The sequence below is a fragment of the Branchiostoma lanceolatum genome, chromosome 10, assembly GCF_035083965.1.
Source record: "Branchiostoma lanceolatum isolate klBraLanc5 chromosome 10, klBraLanc5.hap2, whole genome shotgun sequence".
Classification (NCBI taxonomy): domain Eukaryota; kingdom Metazoa; phylum Chordata; class Leptocardii; order Amphioxiformes; family Branchiostomatidae; genus Branchiostoma; species Branchiostoma lanceolatum.
Window position 1 is genome coordinate 18,507,363 of NC_089731.1, and position 23,287 is coordinate 18,530,649.

The following is a 23,287-nucleotide window of genomic DNA, read 5'->3' on the forward strand; positions in this document are numbered from 1 at the left end:
TAGTCATGTTCACAGATCAACTGCGCATGCGCAGGTAGAAGGTGAAGGCCCCTGACTTGTTAACAGTTCTTGTCTCGATCATGATTTATACAAGTCGGACATAAATGGCCTCCGTCGGTCGGTTTTCATACTATCTAGACATGTTTTGTCTATGTCTCAGGGGCGCGTGTAAGTTTGTATCCATGAACACGCTTATTAATTAGTGAGACACCAAACTATTTCTTGGTGCTATTTTGGTGACTTAATTTGTATCGTTACGAAATATGAATATGTTAACTTCCATTGTAAATAACACGCCATACGATGCTATTGCATATCGTACTAAATGTCATCACTCATCAAATGACAGGCTTCGTTTAAATCTTCATTACACTCATTTGTACATCGCGGTGCCAATTATCTGCTCTGTGAGCTGGTCCATCCACGGCAGTCCGTGCTAGGAGGGAGGGTTTCATAGATAGTATGTCCAACCTAAACGAATACATCCGCTGCGAGAATTAATAGCATTGGAAAGAGGAGGAGAGAGGGGAAATAGAGGTGGAGAGAGGTGGAGAGAGGAAAATGGAGGCATGAACAAGACAGAAAGAGGAGAGAAAGGAGAAAGGAAGATAAAGGAATGAGATAGAGAGAGGGGAGGGGAGGGGGGGGAGAATTCGTGTGTCTTTTTGGTCGGTGAAGGACGTAGTTCTACCCATTAGAAACGAGCCTGAAGCAGAACCATATATCTTAATATAAGCTACCTCATCGCGTTTGTATACGATGCTGCTTTGACGGCTTCATCCAATGAGTCATTCATGAAACATACCTCTCACATGACTCTGATTGAGTGAGCGTAAATCTTTCCTCTTTTCTTAAGTCTATCTTGCAGCCCTCAACTTGCTTAAAGAATGTAGTACACAGGGATCACAAGCTCTGACGAAGCGCTTCTGCTCCCAGACAGTGTCTTTAGCTGCGACATCCGTTCCATCATGACGCGACAGTTAATTATACCTTCGGCAATCGCCGCTGCAACGTGCGCGCTATCAAGAACGGCGGCAAGTGGGTATGCTCCGCCAGCCTAATGGATAATTGGCTGTCACGAGCTCTCGGGAGAGGTATGGAGGTGCATTTTATACCTCTCCACAACACAGGAGACAGGGTGGAGAGTAAGTCTAAAAACTGTCATTACACAAGCTGCAGATAGTACAGATATCAATGGTGACATAAGCGTGCTTCCACGTCAGATTTTAACCTTCAGTTGAGGTCCTTTCTACTAAATGGCAATCGCTGAGAGACCGTGCAGCGACCAAGATTGGATTTCATGATTCATAATATGAAGCAATGAATGAATATGGTGTAAAAGTATAGCTTGAAAGACAACAAAACACACAAAATGTAAAAAAAGCTAATTTCATTTATCTAAGAAATTTCTTTGAGCCATATTTCAAAGTTTGAATCGCTCTACGATCTCGGCCTTTAGCGGAAGGGGGTGTAACTGAACTGTAAGAATCAGCTCTGCCATTCTCTCTTTCATCTGTAATTCAAATTTCTATTTTTAAGCACAGTTCTGTTCCTTTACACTACAGTAGATATCTTTTATATTATGTAGATATCTGACATGGGCATTCAGAGAGGCCTGTTCCTATATCGAGGAGTGTACTTGAGGAATTGAGAAGCTGGTGATCAACTAACTTTAAAGACCATGGTCATCTTCAATGCACGACACCTACACCACCACACACGGTCATTACGCCCAAAGTCCCACTCCAATTTCTACTGCAAAATCGCCGTGGCCCCGACGTGTCGTCAGTGGCACGTATCCATAGCAACGAACAGAATTCCGTTGGTGTAACATGACACCTACCAGAGGGTTCAGTCACACAGGCGACCTACACTGTCTGTTGCTGTCGGAATCCATCTATCAGCACCAGGAAGACGTGTTCTCTGGGCTCGAGGAACGATTGGAAATCCCAGGAGACTAACAAGGGTACACGATAGGGGTGAAGGTCACAACATGTTCTTAAAGACAAGATCTACGTGATGAGATCAACGGGGGAAGGGGTGACCATGAATTGCATGCCTGTTTACAGGGTCTAGGAATTCTCGCTTCTAGGTTATGTTGGAACTTATTTTCGAACGTTTGCAGTAGCCATATCTATTTTGATGTCCGATGAAAAAGTACTTTGAAACAAGTGGGTTACTTCCAACTTGGAAAGTATGCTGCTTAGCTACTAATAGTATATTTTACTTTTGGATAATGTGTAGCCACCCCCCCCCCCCTTCAAACGACTATTGGCCGGTTGCATAGAACAGAATCCTAAATTTCTCTTCTCCTAAACTGGACGCAGACTGCTCCGTCAATTCACTGGCCCGTGGACAGAACAATTTCAAGAGCAATCACCCCGTTTTCGATTTAACGGCTGCAATTGCAACTGAAACAGACCGACGACTATTCCCTTGTCTACCGTTGAAATATTGCCGCAGAATAGCGTCTTCAATTACTGATAGGTCAGTAAATATGGGTGCTTCACCTTTGCAGCTTATTGCTTTGGGTACTAACCGTTTTACGGTACAGTTAAGTGGTTTACATCGCCGTTTGGTATTAGAAGAGGTCTTAAAGTGAGCCCCCGCTGTCGTATATATCGAGTCAGGAAAGGAGGTCGTGAGCCGATGTCTTTTCGATCGTTAACACACATTGTAAACGCTTCAGATCTTCAATGGTAAATTCAATTCTTGTCACTTTAGTATCTGCTAGCACTGGTTTTATTTGAGGCACTAAGCATTTATAAATGTTAGTTTAACGGTTATAGCTGTAGATAGTTATGTGTTGCTTTGTCTTCATGGCAAAACACCAACATCCAAAAGCCACGTCGATATTCTCCCTGCATACACTATGCATTTAGTTTCATCAGAACAGCATGAACTATACCCCTTTAGCTTTCATGAAAATGGTAGGACGGTAGGTTTCAACCACGCAATACCATCAAACAGATGGTTTCCAACATAAGCGAAATGAAGATGAGCATTTCATAATGCTATCCGGTTTAAATTTCGTTTCCTTGTCACTCACATATTACAAAAGCGCAAATCAACTCGAAGATGAATGGCCTTCGGATCCATCAATTCTGAGTAACGGAATATCTCTTGAATAGCAAGGTTCTTTTATTCACAACCTACATTTTACAAGAGCAGACGTTTCGACAGCTGTCAGCCATCTTCATCAGGGCAATGCTTGGTTGTGAATAAAAGAACCTTGCTATTCAGTCATTCGCCAACCTGATGAAATTATATGAAATTATTCACGGGAATAGCGCTTGTTAAAGAATGATGATATCGTGACGACAGCAGTTCCAATACGTATTGGCGGCCACGCAAATGCTGCTAGACACGTCGATATACCTACGCTATACCTGACGTAGTATTGAGATGATTTACGCACGAAGGCAAATCGGTCCCCGGTCGCTGTCTCCTCGAGCTCAATTTGAAGTCTCACACGCGAAAACTGCACTTTAAAACCTAGAGGTTATTACAATTACTTTCTGTGACCGATTGACTCAAGTTAACTTTAGAAAATGAATAATCGCTCAGATTTCTCTCAAGGAAAGTAATGTATCAATGTCTTCTTGCGTGAAAATTGAATGCCTAAAGTATGTTTGCCATTTGGAAGGATGGTAGGAGCTGCCAAAAGCACCTGCCTCTGTAAAAATGTATGAATACTTGATAGATTAAGATGAAATCAACGCAAGAGCTTAATTTGTAAACACCCCCCCCCCCTTATTACCTTAGAACGACGACCTAGCAGTGATCGGACGCTGCGACCTAAAATGTTTAGAATGTCATAGACGAAAAATGATTATTTTTATGCTCTGTCTGCTTCGTTGTCTTTTCAGTCATAGTTTTATATTTTACATGATATTCAAGTTATAGAATCAAGGGTTACAACATAGAATGCGATCGCCGTCCAGTGGAATGGGGGACTTTCTAGGTTGAGTATCAAATAACTTTGAAATACATGCATTTACTATAATCTATGTTTCAAAATAATAAATAGACATTTCGTAATGTCCTGACATAGACGAAGTTTTTGGTGACTTAACTCTAGAACTTTTCTACAAGGACAAAAATGCTTAGTCGCTGTAATTATCTTATTCAGTTATGATATACCTTATACGATAATTCATATGATTTTCTTGCGCGGTCTCCTTTCTGTTAATCCATTACAGTAAAGGGAAGGGGCAATGCGTGAGATATTACGACCTTTCTCTCCCCAAACGGCCGAATTGGCTTCTGAACATGGCAAGACCATAATCTGAGTTGACACGTCACCTTGAACCATCACGTCCGCTGTTTAAAAAGTCAGCTACACGCGTTTAGCCTCACCCATTACAACTGTTGGCGCGGTATTTCAATTTTACCGACATAAAAAATGGAGGTTTAGTTTTTGGCGTGTGAGTGTGTTCCTGGATTTTGCAGTCAGCATAAGCCTCAAGAACCTCCTGATTGATTACTATGAGAGTATGTTACTATGATTGGGAAGACAATGGTGATGTGAGAAGGGAAGAAATGGTGCAGGGTTGGACGTCTAAGCGGCTTGTTGACGAGCAAAGAATATTATGTTCTCGGTACCGTTTGTTCGTGTGTTTTTGTCTGTTGCCCGGATAACTCGGGTAGGGGTTATTTTTTGGGGGGTAGTATTTCTCTATGATGAAGCAGGCAAGAACTGTTAAGAACGGCTGAGGAATATGTTAACGGAAACCGTGGATTGATGACTGTCACTGCAATAGAAATCATCACTTCTAGTGAAAAATCTATTCCACGGCTGTGAAGAGGCTTAGGCTCGAAATCTGTGATCGTGGACACCATCGACTCTCTCGGTACTTTGAGATGAAATCAGGACAGCTATGGTCTTAGCAGTAGCTGACACAAGGCAAGATGGCTGAACCTAGGATATTTAACCATCTACCAACAAAATCATCTATAATATGTTTAAATTACATACCGTGTGATTTGGGGGTTTAACGTAAAGCTGCATTTTTTCAATATTTCTCCTGATATACAAATAAGAGGACCGGTAATAAAAATAAAAATAAAAGATCGTACAAAGCTCTAGTCATCTCAGTCTTAATAATGGTAAAACTACAAATATTCATAGTGTCCGCTGAAAAAAATGATATCCATTGGAATAAGTGTTTGTGCTGTGGAGCGAAGGGAAAGAAATGTAACAAACCCCACCCAAGCAGCACCATGGACAACCATGGCTATAGTCAATAATGTATGGGAATGTGCTGGTACAAGTATTACTCTGAAGAGTCCGCCGGGAGAAAACAACGTGCCTCTGCATCACCGCTGCTATGGCGCCCAATCTTCCCGATAATCATGCCGTGATGAATAGGGAAGCCACAAATCCCTGGTTAACCCTAAACGATGATACATCGTTACCGACCGAACCCATCGGCTGCAGCCTCATGGGTTTCTGGACGGAAATGTGACTTGAGGTCTTCTTAGTCCCCAATTCCACCAGACAGCGATCGCGCAGCGATTTTGCTGCGACCAAGATTTAGTTTATGGAGCCATTGATTTCATAATTAGAAAATCATGCAAAACGCGGTTTTACTGAACAGCCAGCAAAACACACAATTGTTTGATTATTCATTTATGAAATTGAATGAGCGCTCTGTCAAAGGTCGTACCCCGATCGCAGCGAGGTCGCCACTCTAGTGGAATAGGGGTGTTACTAGATAATTTTAAACCCTAAGGTATGACGTGGCTTTGTACGGTCTTAGTATTGACTTATAGCCTATCTATTTGGTATCTACTTGTCACTCTTTCTTTACCACGAGAGAGCAGATAACAGTAAGAAAGCCTTATATCAAGAGAAATGATATTCGGGCTTGAATACATTATTTTAAACCAATGTATTGCATTTGGTAAGATGCCCAATTAAAAAAGTTAATGCAATGGACATTGTCCCCATATTTTATAGTAGTTTTAATTCATTATTTAAAAAAAGGGTGAGTCAGTGAAAAGTGCAGTGAGTATCAATCTGGAGGGAGCACTCATAGCATAGTAGTAAGCTGGAGAGCACTTTGGAATATGTCCAGATTTGAAGACACTGCAATGGCGTCCTGATGAATAAACATGTTAAAGTGATATTCAACAAAAACCTTTGATATCAACGTATTTTTTATTAACTACTCTAAAATAAAGGTGAGTTATTGAGATTTGCTAAGTATCAAATTGGAGGAAGCATGCATACGCATAGGATATAAACAGCGATTAAACTAACGTAATGCTGGGAACGTATACCGTCAGAGACGGATGGAATAATAAACAAAGCAACTGACTAAACGTCTAATATTCCACGTTTTAGAAGATACTGAACTCGCCAACAAGCAGTACATGCACATGAAAAGGTACATGAAGTTATTATGTGTTTAGATCAAGCAAAAGCAATACGGTTAAGGGGCAATCATTATGAGAATCTCTCACCTTGATAATCGCATGCTGTAAAACCACTCTATCGAAGATAAATGCACAGCCAATAACAATGTAAATACATGTCAGTACATGTCACTAATTAAATCGAGCTAACCGATATGCACTTCTTTGGCCTGAAATTAGTGAGCATTTATTTGACGGTTATGTTTAGTCAATTTGTGTTATAACAGATTAAAGCGCATCTATGTTTGATATGAAAAAATCTGTAATGCTTGCTATAGAAAATACGAATGCGTGCAAAAAAATATTATCAAATTACTGCTTTTTATTGAAGTTTTACTGCACATGTAGTTTATCTAAAAAACATTATATCGTTTAATGGCCTTCTGTTTTTGAGGCGTGGTTTACCTATGGTAACACTAGATTTGACATAGACATCTATTAAATATCCATCAAAAGTAAATGGGCGAAAAATTAGTTGTGATTCTTTTATCCATTCATTGGGCCAGACAAATGTCTTTGACAAATACGTTATTCTCACATCATATCAAAATTAATGTGTAAACTAACATTTGATATACATTTGACCTTTATTTTCCGGGACATCGACTCAACCATCAAATCATCATTTATGATGGAAGTGCACAATTATAGCAAATTACTTCTACAAATAATTACTGTAAGCCATCTGCAATGCAGTAGCAAACCATCATTTCAGGAATTTCTGTGTTGCTGCAAAAAGCACTTAAATTGGCTAAATAATTTGCCACATGATTAGTCTGCCAAAGAGTTATACTGGCAAATTTGCTCAGTTTCTCCTTTTTTCAGCAACCCAGCTTAGATTGGTAAAGAGCATCCCTCCACACGTACATCAGTGTCGTCACTTTATCTCTACACTACCTGTCGATATATACGTAACTATCATCACACTGACAGCTCTATATACGCCCTCCAGGGCATCCTCTGGTCAATACTGTGTTAAGATCAGATACACCCAGAATAGAGACGAGAATACAAAAGGCAAACTCTGTCAGCTACCAACTTGCACCCCTCCTAAAGCACCCAAGTATACCCATGGACACCAAAGCCAAGTTGATAAACACTGCCTTCATACCAACCCTCACCTACCAATGTCAGACCTGGACTCTCAACAAAGCGCAGGAGAGAAAAATCACAAGTTGTGAGATGAGATGTCTGCGGAGAGCAGCAGGGAAGACAAGGAGGGACAGAGTCAGAAACGAGGCCATCAGACAGTTAGTTGGCAACAAACCAGTCCTCCAGTTCATTGCCAAACAAAGGGTACAGTGGTTTGGCCACCTGACAAGAATGCCAACCACCCAACCGGCTTTAAGAGCCTACACTGCCAGGCACTCAGGAGTAAGGGCCAGAGGGAGACCTCGCCGCCGATGGAGAGACGGAGTAACAGAGACCCTCGGTGCGCACGGCATGACACTCCAGGAGGCCACACACCTGGCAGCAGAACGTCGACTACATCTCCCCGCGACGCCAGGCATAAGCGGAAGGATAAAGTAAAGTAAAGTAAAGTACACCCAGAATGCAGAGCTTCTATATTCTATGAGCATGTGAAAAACAAGACTTCAAATGGCCATCAGTTAACAAACCGCTGAGCTGTGCTGCTCTTCAGTCTTCAGGCTGCTGGCAAACGTGGATGTCATAGGAAAGACGAGGAGGGCCAAAATTGGATTGGACTGATCTGCGCAACCACGGACAAATGAACTTTTAATGATGTGTCTCTAAGGGCAAACCCGCACGACCCTCCCCTCACTAATTCCAGATTAAATCACTGAACTCGCACTGATCTGTCATAGATGTGTCAATGAATAAAGGGCCTCGGATTTCATTTCCCGCCGTCCCAAAATGGCAGCATTTGCATAAAATTGTGGGCTTCCTGGAAACGTATTGAAGGGTTTGTGCACGAGTCATATCTTTTATCTTGTATTATTCAGGTTGTGTTGACCGCGAGATCCTTACCGAAAAATGTCATCATGAATTACAGTTTTAAATGACTGCAATAAAACTGAAGATGATGATAAAGATCAGTTCATAACAAATAATTTTCTTTGAATCACCTTTACTTCACTTAATCTATTTTAACTGTAAGAATTTTTACCTGTTTTTTCGGGTAATCATCGTTTAACGTTAAAAACAGTGAAATTAACCGTATATATTGCTTTAACAAAAATCAATAAGTAAGAATAGTGTTTAGCACATAAAAACAAGCTAAAGTACCATGGTTTACGAATAACACAATTAATTTTACTTTCATTCTGTTTATAAGATGATTTTCAAAACTGTTCACAATAGTCTACACGATTTCATGTCAGAAAATATGCAATTTTTTTATGTATCACAGTTTCTTTCAAATAAGGACTATAGCACCTTTGTACGGTATGTGTATATTGTGATTACCATGCAAGCCAACAACGCACTGTATTGCTTTGGCCCAACGTTTTCTGAATCTTGTGGCATCATTGGCCTAGCGCTGGCATTGACAGATGAAGCCGGAAAGTGAGGTTCCATTCCAAGTCCCAGGCAAGGAAACCTGGTATCACCTACTGAGTAGAGACGCGGCGGATATCCGGGGAACGTTGGAAAGGTCGGCATTGTTCGTCAGCGACTCGGAAAGGGAATAAACGAAGGCTGGGTGGGATCACTGCGCGTTGCGCTGGTTGGACGAAACGAGGGAGGCAGCAGCTGGAAGATGAGTGCACCTCTCTGTGCCGAGATGTAGCGGTACTGTTGGGATCGCGGAGCATACTTTTTGAATCGGCGCATGGGAAATATGCTCCAAAGTCGACCAACGGGGAAACTTTACCTTTTTGAGGATCAGCCGTTTCAGCGTTTTTTATTGCTGCAGTTGGATAGCACTGGAACATCCCGGTGAGTAACGTATTTCTTGTCTCATGCTTATGTTCTTCAGAGGTGTCATGAAATTTACGAACATTGGGTATCTGTCTGTGTTGTAAAATTCAGCCAATTAAATTTCATACCTCGACCGGAACAGCATTTTATGTTCGAACACGCTAGATTTTATACTTCATGCTGTACTGGGTGATTTAAAGACAAAGCTCTTTGTCATTATCAACTTAACGACAAAGCTTCCAATCGGTAGGGACCGCAAAGACCACGTAAAACGGCCAGTGAATACCAAACCATGCGTCTAATATGTTGTACCGCATTGACTAATAACAATCATATCATGATGTGAATTTGAAAGGTCGCAGTCTTTAATGTTGCATCCAAATGTGATGATTATCAACCGTGTCTCCAAAGCACTGTCGCATAGAAACATCTGCCCATATCACCCATAACGATAACTTCTTTGTAATCTACTACGTGTTGCATGCTTTTGAATTTGCTCTGTAAGTGTGCCGTGGACCACAGGAATCGTAATTTTCCATCAAACCGAATTGCTCGAAGATGAGTTGATGTCAGGCACCATAATGTGGCAATTACATGTACCAGTACAAATGTTGCACAATCGTGTAACTTAACGTCGCGTATACATTAACAGATGTATAATTGCATTGCCACTTCAAGTCCTCTAATGCCCACTAGTCAGCTATAGCTTAACATGGCGGGGGAGTTAGGTGTCCTGTGCAACAGGATTGCAAAAGATGGGCAGCCATACATCAATGACGGGCGAAGGGCATATGCATGATTCAAAAGGGCCCATCCCCTTTTACAGTTAACTAATTTCAATTTGCACGCATGACCTCGTCAGAAAGGGATCCCTAAACAACAAGAGTTTTTGTTTTGTTTTGTTTTGCTACTACTAGTAACATGTTGCTGGAGCATAATACACTAAAAATAATTCAGATAGAATAATGCCTGTGTACTAGTTTTTAAGGTTTTCGTATAATTGAAGAAAAAAAACATGCAAAATTGTAGGGATCTTTCTCTCATCATATCTAACGTACTGTCGTACTCAGAACCATTCTATGAACTCCTGTGCAAGGGCCGTCGTTGTTTTCACGTTTGGCCGAACATGACCGATATACACAGGTGCGTTCTTACGTTCGGTGACGAATGCACTTCCCCAGGCAAGACGCTTGCCACTTGCTTATATTCCTTGAGCTTGTCACGACTAGGTTAAGATAGATATCGCTCCATGATCTTTAACGAGCTACCATATCGATGGTTCATAGTCGTGTAAATATGTAAATTGCGTTAACACTGCAACGGAAAAAACAAACTAACACAAGACTTAGATTATTCCGTTAAACTAATTTGCACAAAGCAATTATAACATCAAACAACAAAATTTCAATAAGGCCTATAGAGAGAAGACCTAGAAGAGAAATTGATGTTTTAGTCATATTCAAAATGCCAGATACTATAATATTACAGGACATTAGTAGTAAAGATTACAGTGTACCACGAAACTACAAATACCTTACCATCAAAACCTCAAGCCGAATTCCATAATGCTTCATCTCCGTTTTATTGTCAATATGGCTATGGATGAGCATGTCTGTGACCTAAACTGCAAATGCCAATGTGAAGTCATGAAAGAAGGGAGCAGGTGTAGTAGAAGGCATAATTTCAATGCTTTACATAGCATATTGAATGTATTACCTACTGAAGTGAGATAGGACATAGCGTCCTTGTACGATTTACTGGTAGTTTACAAGGTAAACGAACCATGTAGCCCTTAAAGGTAGCCCCTTGGTAAAACAAAGCTACAGCTTCGGTGTTTGAGCTTTAATCAACAAGGCTTGATAGATAGCTATCGGTCTCCATATCCACGGGCTAGGTCGCATTGGACGCGTCTGGAGATAGATGACCACTATGCAACTCCCCTTTACGGAAAAAACAACCTCGAGTAAGCAAGAAAAACACACAGGCCTTGCTAAATACTCTCCTGAGATCCCGTACTAGGTTTATGTATTATTGCAACCCACATGCTGTCTCCTCTCAGCAATTATGGAATGCCCTAGTTGCCTTGTATGTGCTTTTAGCCTCGAGAATGCTTCAATGATTGTTTATCAAGGACAGCGAAGAACCTTTCTGGCTAGGTTCGGGTAAATGCAATCATTAAACTGGCATTATGTTAAACCACATGCTGTCTCCTCTCAGCAATTATAGAATGCCCTAGTTGCCTTGTTTGTGCTTTGTTTGTCCCAGAGGATGCTTCAAGAATAGTTTATCAAGGACAACGAAGATGACTTTTAGAACCTTTCTGGATAGGTTCGGGTAAATGCAAGTATTAAACTGGCATTATGGTAAACCACATGCTGTCTCCCCCTTTGCAATTAGGAAATGCCCTAGCCACCTTGTTTGTGCTCTGTGCGTCTCAGAGGATGCTTCAAGAATGATTAATACAGGACAGCGAGGATAACTTTTAGAACCTTTCCGGCTTGATTTATTCGTTAGTCTTTATTCCCTAATACCTATGCCATGACATTCTAGAGTTATTGATTGTTTGCGTGTGAAGATATTTGGTCACGTTTCAACTAATAAGCCGCAAATTGCTTTTATTAGAATCAACAGTCCTTGAACCTTTTCAGGATGGATCCCCCATGCTGTCTGCTTTGAGTAGAATGGCTATATTGCTTTGGAAGTTTAGTTTTTTTTTGCACATTGTCAATCGGAATTGTACATTCACTTTTGCAAAGAAATGTTACTATTTCTTGTAAAATGTGATCTGTATAAAAGCTGTCTAATTTCCACCGACTGATAGGGTACAAAGATAACTCCCATGGATTTTCTTGATAATAACATTCCACCAATGTCGATGATAGTTAGACATCCAGGTCATGAGAAACGCCAGAGAACAGTTATCCAAGCAGCTGTATATGATTTTAGCATTCCACCTTTTTTTTGCAGAAGGCATTGTGAAATATACTACATTTTCAGATGGGACTAAGTGAAGTATACTGAATCCCATAATCATTGAAGGCTTCCCTATCGAGTGATGTATGCAACAATTTTCGACGCATTATGCAGGGTGATTAACATTTACCCGTAATCTATATGAAATTGGGTGATGAATGCTATCGATAAAATTAAATACATTACTCGGGGAGATAAATGCGTATCCAGCAGGAGGATAGTTTGAAAGAAATTAGCCAATACAATTACAGTGGTAATCATCTTTCAATTTAGTTTGTTTGGAAGACTTTGTAACTATAAATTGTCAAAACATAGCCATCTGTCTTCCAGTACTCAAGGGCACCCTCAGTTAACAGATATTAAACATTATCCAGCAAGATTCATCTTCAACTCCCTGTTGAGTACTTTGACCTTAGACTGATTAAAAACACACCGTTATCTAGGAGATCTCTCAATCACATTTTGTTAATGTTCATGATAAATATGAAACAGTATTTAATTGAATTACCCTAATGTAAATTTCCTTTTCTTCATCATTGTGTCCATGGCTGTTGGAAAGTGCGTTATGTAATAGATACAGATAAGAATATTGTTAACATTTTCATCCGTTCCGTGTTAACGAGGTCTGTAGCTATCTAGTTATAAGAACTGGTCTGGGTTTTCATCTTCCGAGTCAGGAACACTTTATAAGAGTGTTTTAACAAGTCCCTATAAACTAAGTAAGATGTGATATTCATCACATTGTTAGTAAGCTACACAGCCATCAGCGTGTGTGTAGTCTGCCTGCTATTTTGAACATATCCAACAGCAGACGTTGTTTTTTTTCATGTTGATATTATGCCAGGATCGTCGTGCACTCGGCAAGGTGATTCATTTGTGTCGCCGGCGCATCTTGTAATCTAACACGGGAATGCTTCTTCACACCTTTGACTCTGCCACCAGGGAATTAAACCTTTCTCAGTAACTACGTTTAATGAAACGTACTTTCAGCGCCCCTTGCCTGGTCCATCCATGACACAAGACCTTCATGTTTCTGGATGTCCGCAGTGGCATTCAATCAACTCAAGCACGGCCAATCTAAGATTACTATTTGATGATTGCTTCGGGGCAATGCCATTATCGCCAATACTCTGAAGCATCATCGTCTCTCACGAACATTTTGGACGGATTCCAGGGGGCATGGCAAATGCCACTGTCTCCCAGGGACCGTTATGATAAATCCTGCGGCTTGCCCACCAGGCAGCAGGCGGAACTGATGCCGAGCACGCGGGACCCATTTGTCGTGCCGGCAGATGGTGTCCTACCCGGGATTGCCAGAGACCCTCTGTGGCCCTGGGGAAATTGCATCGTCACTGTCGTCCTACTCTAACCTTGTTCCAGGGTCGCACGTCCACATAATTCATATGTCACCGGTGTCACGTCAACTTTACTGATACTTTTATACTTTCTGCATGACCCAGGAGAGACCCGGCCTTGTGGATACAAAAGAATTGTACTGTCTTACATGAACTATGGCCCTTTTTTCAATATTTGCCACAAAAAGAAATGAATTCGTTCTCCAGTCGTGTACTCAAAGGTTTATTTTGGAGTAACAATGGGCGAGCTTTGACATAGTCAGGCATACACCCCCACCCAAGGCAAAACAGCAAATCTGTCTCTGGCTAGCAACAACAGACTACATAAGTTCAAAAAGGCATATTAGAAATGTGTTTATTTACCCTTTTCAAACTTCTGGAATCTAACGATACACTTCAAGTCTTAGGTCCTCGCCCTATCTACCAAATTTCAAATTATTGTGATCATTACTTTCCTGTCGACGCCCATTCAAAAATTAGTAGGTAAATGGCGAGAAAAAACAAGGTTGAATTGTGATCACAGCTTAATTTTTGTGGGTGGAGTTCCTCATGCCATGAATCGGCATAAAATCTTCGAAGACATTTTCAAAATGTTTAACGAACATTCCCTTCTTATTTTAACTGAAAGGAAATGGGTATCTGACTTTCAGCAGAGCAAGTCGGCCCGTACATCTTAGGTTGCAGCTCAATAGTCCATGGCTTTATCCTTCTACCTCACTTAACATTGCTGGGTGTCACCTGCAAAGTAATGATCACAATGATTTGGATTTTGGAAGACATTCATAAAAGCCTTTAAACTTTAAAATTATTCCCCTATATTTGAGTTGTGCACCTTATTTTTGGGTGAGACCGAAGACTTGATCACCCCTCGTACATGCTAACATTGGGCACACATTGCTACCGGGTTTCAAAACTTGGTTGCAGTGATAGTATTTTGTATGATTATGCTATCATTCCCTCTTTCAGATATTCTTGTGGATTTTAAAGGAGTCCTAAACTCCAAAGTTTCCTCTCACACCATAATTGATGTATAGGGCGGTGCCCATCTCCGTTTCATAGCCCTGGGGCCACACTGTGCAATCATTGCAGCAGGGGGCTAGTCCACTGGCAGTGGAGCGTGTTTAACTTCCATACTGTTTCATAAGTATGTACCATTTTTATAAAGTCTTTGGTATGGCTCAATGCGCCTCTTGTCCAGAGATGTCCTACCTAGGACTAGAACCCCAGTCCTTCTGGTCCAAGTAATTTGAACCAGATGTGGCAGAGTAGCAAAGGCGCAGACCATTACACCACAGGGACACCCCTTCCTAAACTCCAAAAGGCGGTGTTATTTTCCACTAGATTGTGTATCATTAGTACATAATCAGCCGACTTTTTACAGAATTCCGATTGTGGTGAATTACACAAGGTTTGTTTTTTTAAACAATATGATACTCACTAAACCCATGCAGACCCTACCCATGTATTTCCTATGCGTAAACAAACATCTTTAAACGTGGATATTTTTGGCGTAAATGAGGGTGGTGAAGCACAATAAGGAGGCCGATTGTTGATAAGATATAAAAGAACACATAGCAAGACACGTTTTTCTTAACCACCCTGACGTTCTTTTTGTAATCTGACTTTTTTCAGGCCTTGTCAGGCACATTGTAATAAGCCATAGGCTGAGGTTGTTTAATTCAATTAATCAGAAAATAGAAGGTCACCTGGGGAATTTGGTAGAATACAGAATGCTTTTTGATGCGCACGGGACTAGTGGGTAGTTAATCGTATACTGTAAAAAATATTCATTTTTACTTCCTAAAATTAACATATGCATCCATTGGAAAAGAACTTCCCCCACTGGGGTTTAGGACTCCTTTAAGACTCAAACTACTTATACGTAATACAGACAGTTTTACTATAAGATATCATCGGCTGCAATGTTGTTTTAGGTTTCTTATGTACCGATCTGTCAATCTATGAACAAAACATTGATATATAAACAAAAGGAATATCGAAATGACATTTTATTCAAAGGTAAAGAGGGGTGGTATGGAAACAAGAAAGTAAGTAGATTTTTTCAGAAAGATGACATTGAATAATATTATGTCTTCATTAGTATCGTACATCAACACTGTTTTGTGATAACTTTGAAGCAAACATGCCTTTTCCAAAATTCTAATTAAATACGGGAAGGCTTTTGTTGAACTATTTTGTGCATAGTCTTCCTACGATACAGTTCCGTTTTCATTTCTTCTGGGCTGGAAGGCAGGATTGATATCATCATATAATTTTTTTACGTTGGGGCACTCCATATATATGAATTCGATTAATCCGTCTCGAGGTTTTGTTTTCGTATTCCCCAGAGAATGTTCGAAGTATTTTTAATCTTTCGTGTATTGTGGTTTAACGGAGGGACCGTCCCGGTGGATGAACCCCTGGTAAGTCTGGAGGCAGCCCTAATCAGCACGGATGCGAGCACATCAATAGACATTCTCGATGGGGTCACATTGGAGGCCGCATGCCTGCCGAGTGGCTGTTGTAACGACGTTGCAAAACAGTCCGACTCATGTTTCGAGAGGTTATTTCCTCAAAAACAGCATTTTCAAGAGTCTATGAGTACTCTAAGTAATGTATCTTCTGCATAAAACATTACTGCATTTGTAGTATAGAATCATCAATAGTATACCAAATGTAAGTACATAAAGACAAGTCAAATTCTACAACTGGATACAATTTGAAGACTTATTTCCAGACGTTTCGAGTGACATCCATCACTCCTCTTCAGCGTCATTAGAATGAACTGGCAGACCGAATCAATGCATCCTACTGGAAAAACAGGTTGAACATGAAACGTACAGAACTTAATCTCAGCATTTTATCCTGTTGTAGAGTTTGAATTGTAATCATATATTGTTTACGCTAGATGCCTAACCTTTATGAAATCTAAGTATAGTATACTGTTTTTGATCCTTGTTCCGTTACCTGAACACCGTAGATATTTTACGCAGTGTTCTGGCAGTGCAACAAAATACCTGCAGTCGATTTTCTACCATCATAATAATATGCTACACGCGAATTGAGGCAAAACATGTAATACATCTGTTATCACGATTTGAATAAACTACCAAGTCACCATCCACCTGTTAACGTGACCGAGCCTTATGAGCATAGGTCGTCCGTGGATGCCGGTCTCTTTTGATACGATTTGGAATGGCCGAATCTTGGGCATTACTAGTCGGATATGGATAGAGGCATAATGATACGGGTACAGTTCATGGTCGTTAACGTTATGTAATAGACATTTAGTTGATGCAAATTGTGCTGGATTGTTGGTCAACGTTGCAATAAAATTACGACCTAAAAATCGGAAAATTCGCACAAACTATTATGGGAGTACTGTCTTATCTACGTACGGTCTCAATTAACCAAAAAACAAGACTACCTTTTACTAGTTGATACTTTTATTTGTCTACATAATGTATCTCGCTAAGATGTAAAAATATGCTGCTTCCAGCGGATTTTGTCGTCGTTGTTGCTAACATTACTTTATGTGTATTTGTTCTTTATTAGACCTGTTTGCTACATGTATTTCCGAAAAATGGAATTATCCCTTGGTAATGGCACGGCAGCAGTGTGCACGTAACCTTATGTCTCAATTTCAGGACTTTGTTACAGCAATGAGTTGTGATATTCCTTTGTGGTATGTTCTGTTCTCAGCGATACTGCAGCATGATATTCAGCTTCCCGGGGTATGAAGTAAGAAGAATACCCTCTTCTCTTAAGACATCATTCACCGCATTGAAAGGAAAACGAGTGCTTCCTTGTCAGTACTTCAAGATGATAATATCACCACCAAGAAGACTGTTGCATTAGCGCTACAGCTCTTAAAACATATCACGAAGTCCGATACACATACATATTTCCCTTGGAAAGTTTTTATTATTTTTTAAAAAGTCTTTTTCAAATTAGAAAAAAAAACTACGAGGCATCCAACATCGTAGTTTTGTATCAAGGCGATATGCAAGAAAACCCAGACATCCCTCTTAGTCAGAGGAAATAGCTATTCAAACGTGGAAAGGAAATGATTTGTGACCATCTTTATGAATATCCTGCTGATGTGAGTTAGACGTGGTACATGTAATTAATGACTCCATTCACTATGCACAAGCCTTATGTTTTACAACTACGTGCTTGACGGTATCTCGACTATCATGGCTTCTTGCGGCGGTGGCTAGCCTGATATCAAGCAATATCTATAAATCCACCGGGGTTTTACAAAGGGTACATTTGTCTCCTCGCTAGTGATAGAAAGATCCGCAGACGTTTCCTCAGAGGAAGTGAAGGACTTACTTTGGTAGGTAATGTCGCCGGAAATGCAGTCAATCGAGACCGCAATAATTTAACTGGTATTTGGGATGACGCGAAGCAATAAAAGCAGATTTACTCTGTCATTCGTCAATGCAGTTGCAGTCAGTTATAATTTAGAAGTTTGTTGCTCTGAAGTTTGTGAAGATTCAAACAATTACTGTTGATTTGCGCCTTGCAGGTAAGGACGTCGACAGACTTTACGACAAAAATGGTAACTTTAATAACCACTGATGCACATGTCCAAGTCCAGTAATCTACCAGTCCGCTGCCTCAGTAGTTACAGCTGTTCGGGATAAACGCCATAATCCCATAATTTCTTCAGAAATAGGTGTGGCCCATTTGAATCATCATTCTCCGTTATATGTGTGGAAAAGGATCGCCATCGTAAAATCAAACTATCCATGCTATGATACATCATAATTTTTCTCGATGGGCTGCAAAAGTCTTGTACATCTGTCTTTAGTAAAGTTAATCTACATATATCTATATACAATGTGGTACTAGACAAGACACTTCAGATTTCCTATATGGGAACACGTCCAGATGTACGGCTTATGCTACGGTTGCAATTGGAAAAAGGGCTATCACTAAGGGCAGTCACTACGAAATATACTCCAGAGCTAATATGAACCGCTACCCATATCTTACTGTGGTCCCGTAGTACGCGATGTGGCTATTGGGCTACTTTTGGGCACGATCGGGCCCTGAGATTTTTTTTAAAGTAGGAGTTAAAATCAAACCGGGACCCTGAAAAATAAACGCCGTAAGCTAATAGTGAGAAGACCGAGAGGTATCGCCTTTGCCGTATCCGGTATTTCACCGGGACAAATTTGTGGCTATGGGACCCGGCCGGTGCTACACCTCCTACGGGCACCGGCGCAATTGTGACCGTAGCACTATTGCAGCCACTTGGGGTGTTGGTGAAAGTAAAAGAAGTGCGTCGACGTTCAATACAATAATACTACAACATTCTGATCTCGTCTTGTAGGATAAAGGAAGTAAAGACAAATGTCGGCTATATGTTTCAGGTAAAATTACTATGGGTTTACCCTTTCAAATAAATGTCGGCAGACATGGTAGCACTAAGGGCAGTCACTACGAAATATACTCGAGAGCTAATATGAACCTCTACCCATATGTTACTCATCGATTGTGCTTTAAGAATTGTAATTATCCTCAGTGACCGAAATTGGCTCAAGTTCAAACTGTGGTTTTACACAAATCCTGGTATTACCAAAATTATTCCCAAGTTCAAATTCTTTTGTGTTCAATCGAAGGCCTGGAACTACTTAAGATTAAAGGCATTATTATGAACCTATGTATATGATATTCCATCGAGGTTAGAAACCTTACATATTACGGTTTAGGTATTTCATGATATACAGGGCTTCAAAACTTCAAGCGTCACTTATTCAGAAGTTGTAGCCTCCGTAAGGGGAGGGGTGGTGGCTTTGGCGACACGCTACAAGGATCTGCTGCCTCTCGTTGTCAAATATTCAGGAGGGATTGAAATATTCTACTACAAACTTCTCGATAGTATCATCTGATGATTTTTGCAAAACCAATTAACAGTTAGGCAGAAATTTTGGAGATTATATAAATCTAATTTGATATCGTGCAATGTAAGATCTCTGATAATCAGACTAGATGATAGATGCTGAAGAAAATGTTATTAATTGCCAACAAACATCAGTCTTCCCTTAAGGTTCATTGTCAAATTGCCTCCCGCCTACGCTTCGCTGTGACAGACGTACTGACTTGGGCTTCTACACACAAGAACAAACGCAGTGTCGTGATTGAACATAACAACAAAAATTGAATAAAAGAGAAAGAAGGTTGCCACCAAAACTACATTATTCTTTTAAGCTGACTGTAATTGGTACATGTTGGGCATTGATTGTTTGGAACATCTTATGAATTATAACCGAATGATATAACAAGATTGATTATATTTCACATTCCGCACTTTGATGCCACGATGCATGTTACCATTGGCATATGTCTGATTGGACAGGAAAATTTGCCAATTTACAGCATAGATAGATCACTAATTCCGAAGAGGCAGGCAATTACGTCTTTATCATTGCAAGGATCACACTCGCAAATCAATTCCGCCGCCTGAATTTTATTCAAGTATCCGTCTTTTTTTATCAATTTTCACGAAAGTAAAGCTCTTGCATATTCCATCCTGTTGATAAAGGTAATGAAATAAAACTGAAACTGAACAGATATACAAGGTATTGTGTTGCCTAGTCGGTTTTACCCTGCATAAACTGTTTAAAGCTATTTCGATAATCTACGAGATATCATTCAGCGCAGTATATCATACTAACCACTTATTGATGATGATGATGAATGGTTTATTAAAAATAAATCCCTCGCAGCCAATTCGGCTGAATTGCGGATTATACAATGTTTAAAATTCATTTCTGTATAACATGGCAACATTATTACATACTGGGAAGTACTTACCTGTTCAGTGCCACAAGGAACACTGCTGGGCCCGTTGATTTTCCTCGTAGTTTTCGATGATGCGATGAGGGACACGCTGAGTTATCAACGTACTTGGTCAATGTTTCGAATGCTTTGGAGTAGATTTGGTAGCACTTGTAGTCTTGTAACAACCTGCCGATGAGTATATCGATTTGGTCACCACCACTGCGAAGGCGAAAAATGTAAATTTAGGCTTCAGAGAATGAATAACTCAGACCTGTTTTCATCATGGGCTGTTGATAGAATCTCTTGCAGTTAATATATAAGCATAAGATCTTGTTGTGTGCGTATTCATTACAAGTTGTCGGTGTGTTATGAATAATGGGCCGGGACATATAATGTCATGAGATAAGCGCAAAATGTACGGTATGAATCATTTCGCTTTAGGTTGATATATCCAAATAGTACCATCTAAAATTATGATAATAATCTTTATTGTATCTTCATGCCCAATATGCCTAAATACTTAGGTGACCAAACGTGATGTAATTGATAAAATCCAATGCAGAATGTTCAGTTACAATTCTAGATAAGATCTAAGTTACTAGAAGGTTCTTTTATCAGTGACTTTTAAAAGGTAGCAATCACGTACCAAATTTTCGATGTCAACTGTCCATATTGATCACGGAGTGACCTAGTCTCGCGAAAAAACAATAAAAGTCACTGATAGAAGAATATTTTAGTAACTTGAAATCACACGTGACTGATGGATCTCTTCAACGATATCTAGATAAGATGAAATGTATACAATTTAAAGTCCTTCCCGTACCAGTAGGTGTATAAGACGACGCCCATCTCCGTTTCAATAGCCCTTGGGCCACACAAATCTGTGCAGTACACTACAGTAGGGGGCTAGTCCACTGATAGAGGTGTGTGTTCCACTACCATACACTTTCCTAAATGTTGAGTGCTAAGCAGAGAAATCAGGCTGTACCATTTTCAAATCCTTTTTTTAATAATTCTTTATTGGTTTTATAAGCAACAAACAATAGACAAGACATGCATGACACGGAAATAAGGATATGAATGATAACAAAGTCAGCATTTCTAAAGTCTTTGTGGTATGACTTGGCCGGAGATCGAACTCAAGGCGAACACTGTACCAACTCGGCCATTGCACCGGAAGTGTATACAAGTGGTCCTTAAAGGAAACCTGTACGGCTGTGATTTCCTATACTGTCATGAATCTGTCAAAATGTGTTAAGGTGAACTAAAACTTGCCCTACATCAATTATCACTATGATATGCAGCATGCATACAAGAAGTCTAACGCAAGGCTTCTTTCATGTCCATGCAGACCAGATGCAACGTAACATCGCCATGGTCGTTGCGCCGTTCCTACTGATACTGCAGCTGGCAACTGCCACCAAAGTGGAGGAGTGTCAGTTTGGAGGAATACCTGGCGAACAAAGACCCTGTAAAGTCATGATAGGTGAGTAATAGGTGCAATTTTTCCTTTGATATTTGATTATTAGTATGTGCTGATTAATATTTTGATATTTTTTTCTATTTCTTCACAATTTGTTAATTATGATTAACATTGATCATATTAGCGTACCTTATTATGTTTAATACCTTAAATCTTATTTTGTATTTCCTCGTATCTGTTTATATATTAGGATTTATGATATAAGTTCCACTTATTTTCTATCGTTGATTTTGTTAAGTTTTGAGTTATGTACAAGTTATGACATAATTCCTATTGTTAAGTTTCGAGGGAGGCCCATGAAAAGCCACTCAGGCTTCTGCCCCCCCCCCCCCCCCTCTGCATATTTTTTGCCCTGTATTACTTTATATTAACATACTTGTACTTTATATTAACATACTTGTACAGACCGTTTCCAAAATCATATCCAGTTGTTTGAGTAATTGCTTTTTGGCATACTTGTACATATGCTAAACAATAAACAAATAATAAACAAATTCTGTGGTACCATCATCTAAATTTTACCTCATCCATGAAAACGGAGTAGTGTTTTCGTCCTGTGCGTTTGTTAGTCTTAGTATGTATCCGTTGATATTTCAATATTGTAGAGGACGTACATACATGAACTGAGGCGGAAGATGGTGTAACCGAAGATTAGTAAGATGAAAAAGATGGCACAAAGTTTCATTGGCAAGAAATACACAGAATTAAACAAAAACTCAGGAAGGTATGACGTCTTCGATTTCCTACGTTTTATCAGAAAATTGAAGTATAGCTTTGTGATTGTAATACTATTTTCCAGGGGATAACAGGATTTGGAGCTTGATTGTGGGTTATACAATACCAAGGCCATGCGTGTGTCCTGTTGCTTAATGCTTATTCAATCAATGCCGTTATATATCAGATAAAGACATTAGGGCACAGGTCTCATTTCCCTGAATATGAATCGCGTAACGCAATACTATACATCATGCATTTTATCATTGTGGCACTTTTGCCAGCTTATGAGATATTGCAAATCATTGCAACACACATATTCGTCTTAGAAAAAATCAATGCATAAAAGGTTACCAGTATGATTGAATAGCACAACGCAAGTAGAAAGCGTCATCATGATTTGTCCTCACTCCGAGGTCGCTTGCTTTACTTAACACCAGAAACACATTACAGTAGTGCAGACGTCAAAGTTGCGCAGTTGAGAGGGCTCAAAATGGACGATTATAGCACCACCTGAAATCCTCTGCTTAGCGCTCAGCATTCGGGAAACACACATCACTACAACGGATTAGCCCCCTCCTGTAGAGATTTGCACAAAGTTGTGTGGCCCAAGGGCTGCGAATCGGAGATGGGCGCCGTCATACATGTAGCTATAGGCTCCACCAAGTTG

At 40.1% G+C, this 23,287-nt stretch overlaps 1 protein-coding gene across 1 annotated transcript in view; it reads left to right on the top strand.

Moving 5' to 3' along the window:
- The first annotated feature begins 21,769 nt into the window (after positions 1-21,769).
- LOC136443661 (glutamate receptor ionotropic, kainate 2-like) overlaps positions 21,770-23,287 on the top strand; it is a 40,558-nt gene continuing 39,040 nt past the window's right edge. The window contains exon 1 of the mRNA XM_066440982.1: positions 21,770-21,906. Within this exon, the coding sequence (XP_066297079.1) occupies positions 21,777-21,906 (130 nt within the window). The 5' untranslated portion in view covers positions 21,770-21,776. The remainder of the gene's footprint in view (positions 21,907-23,287) is intronic.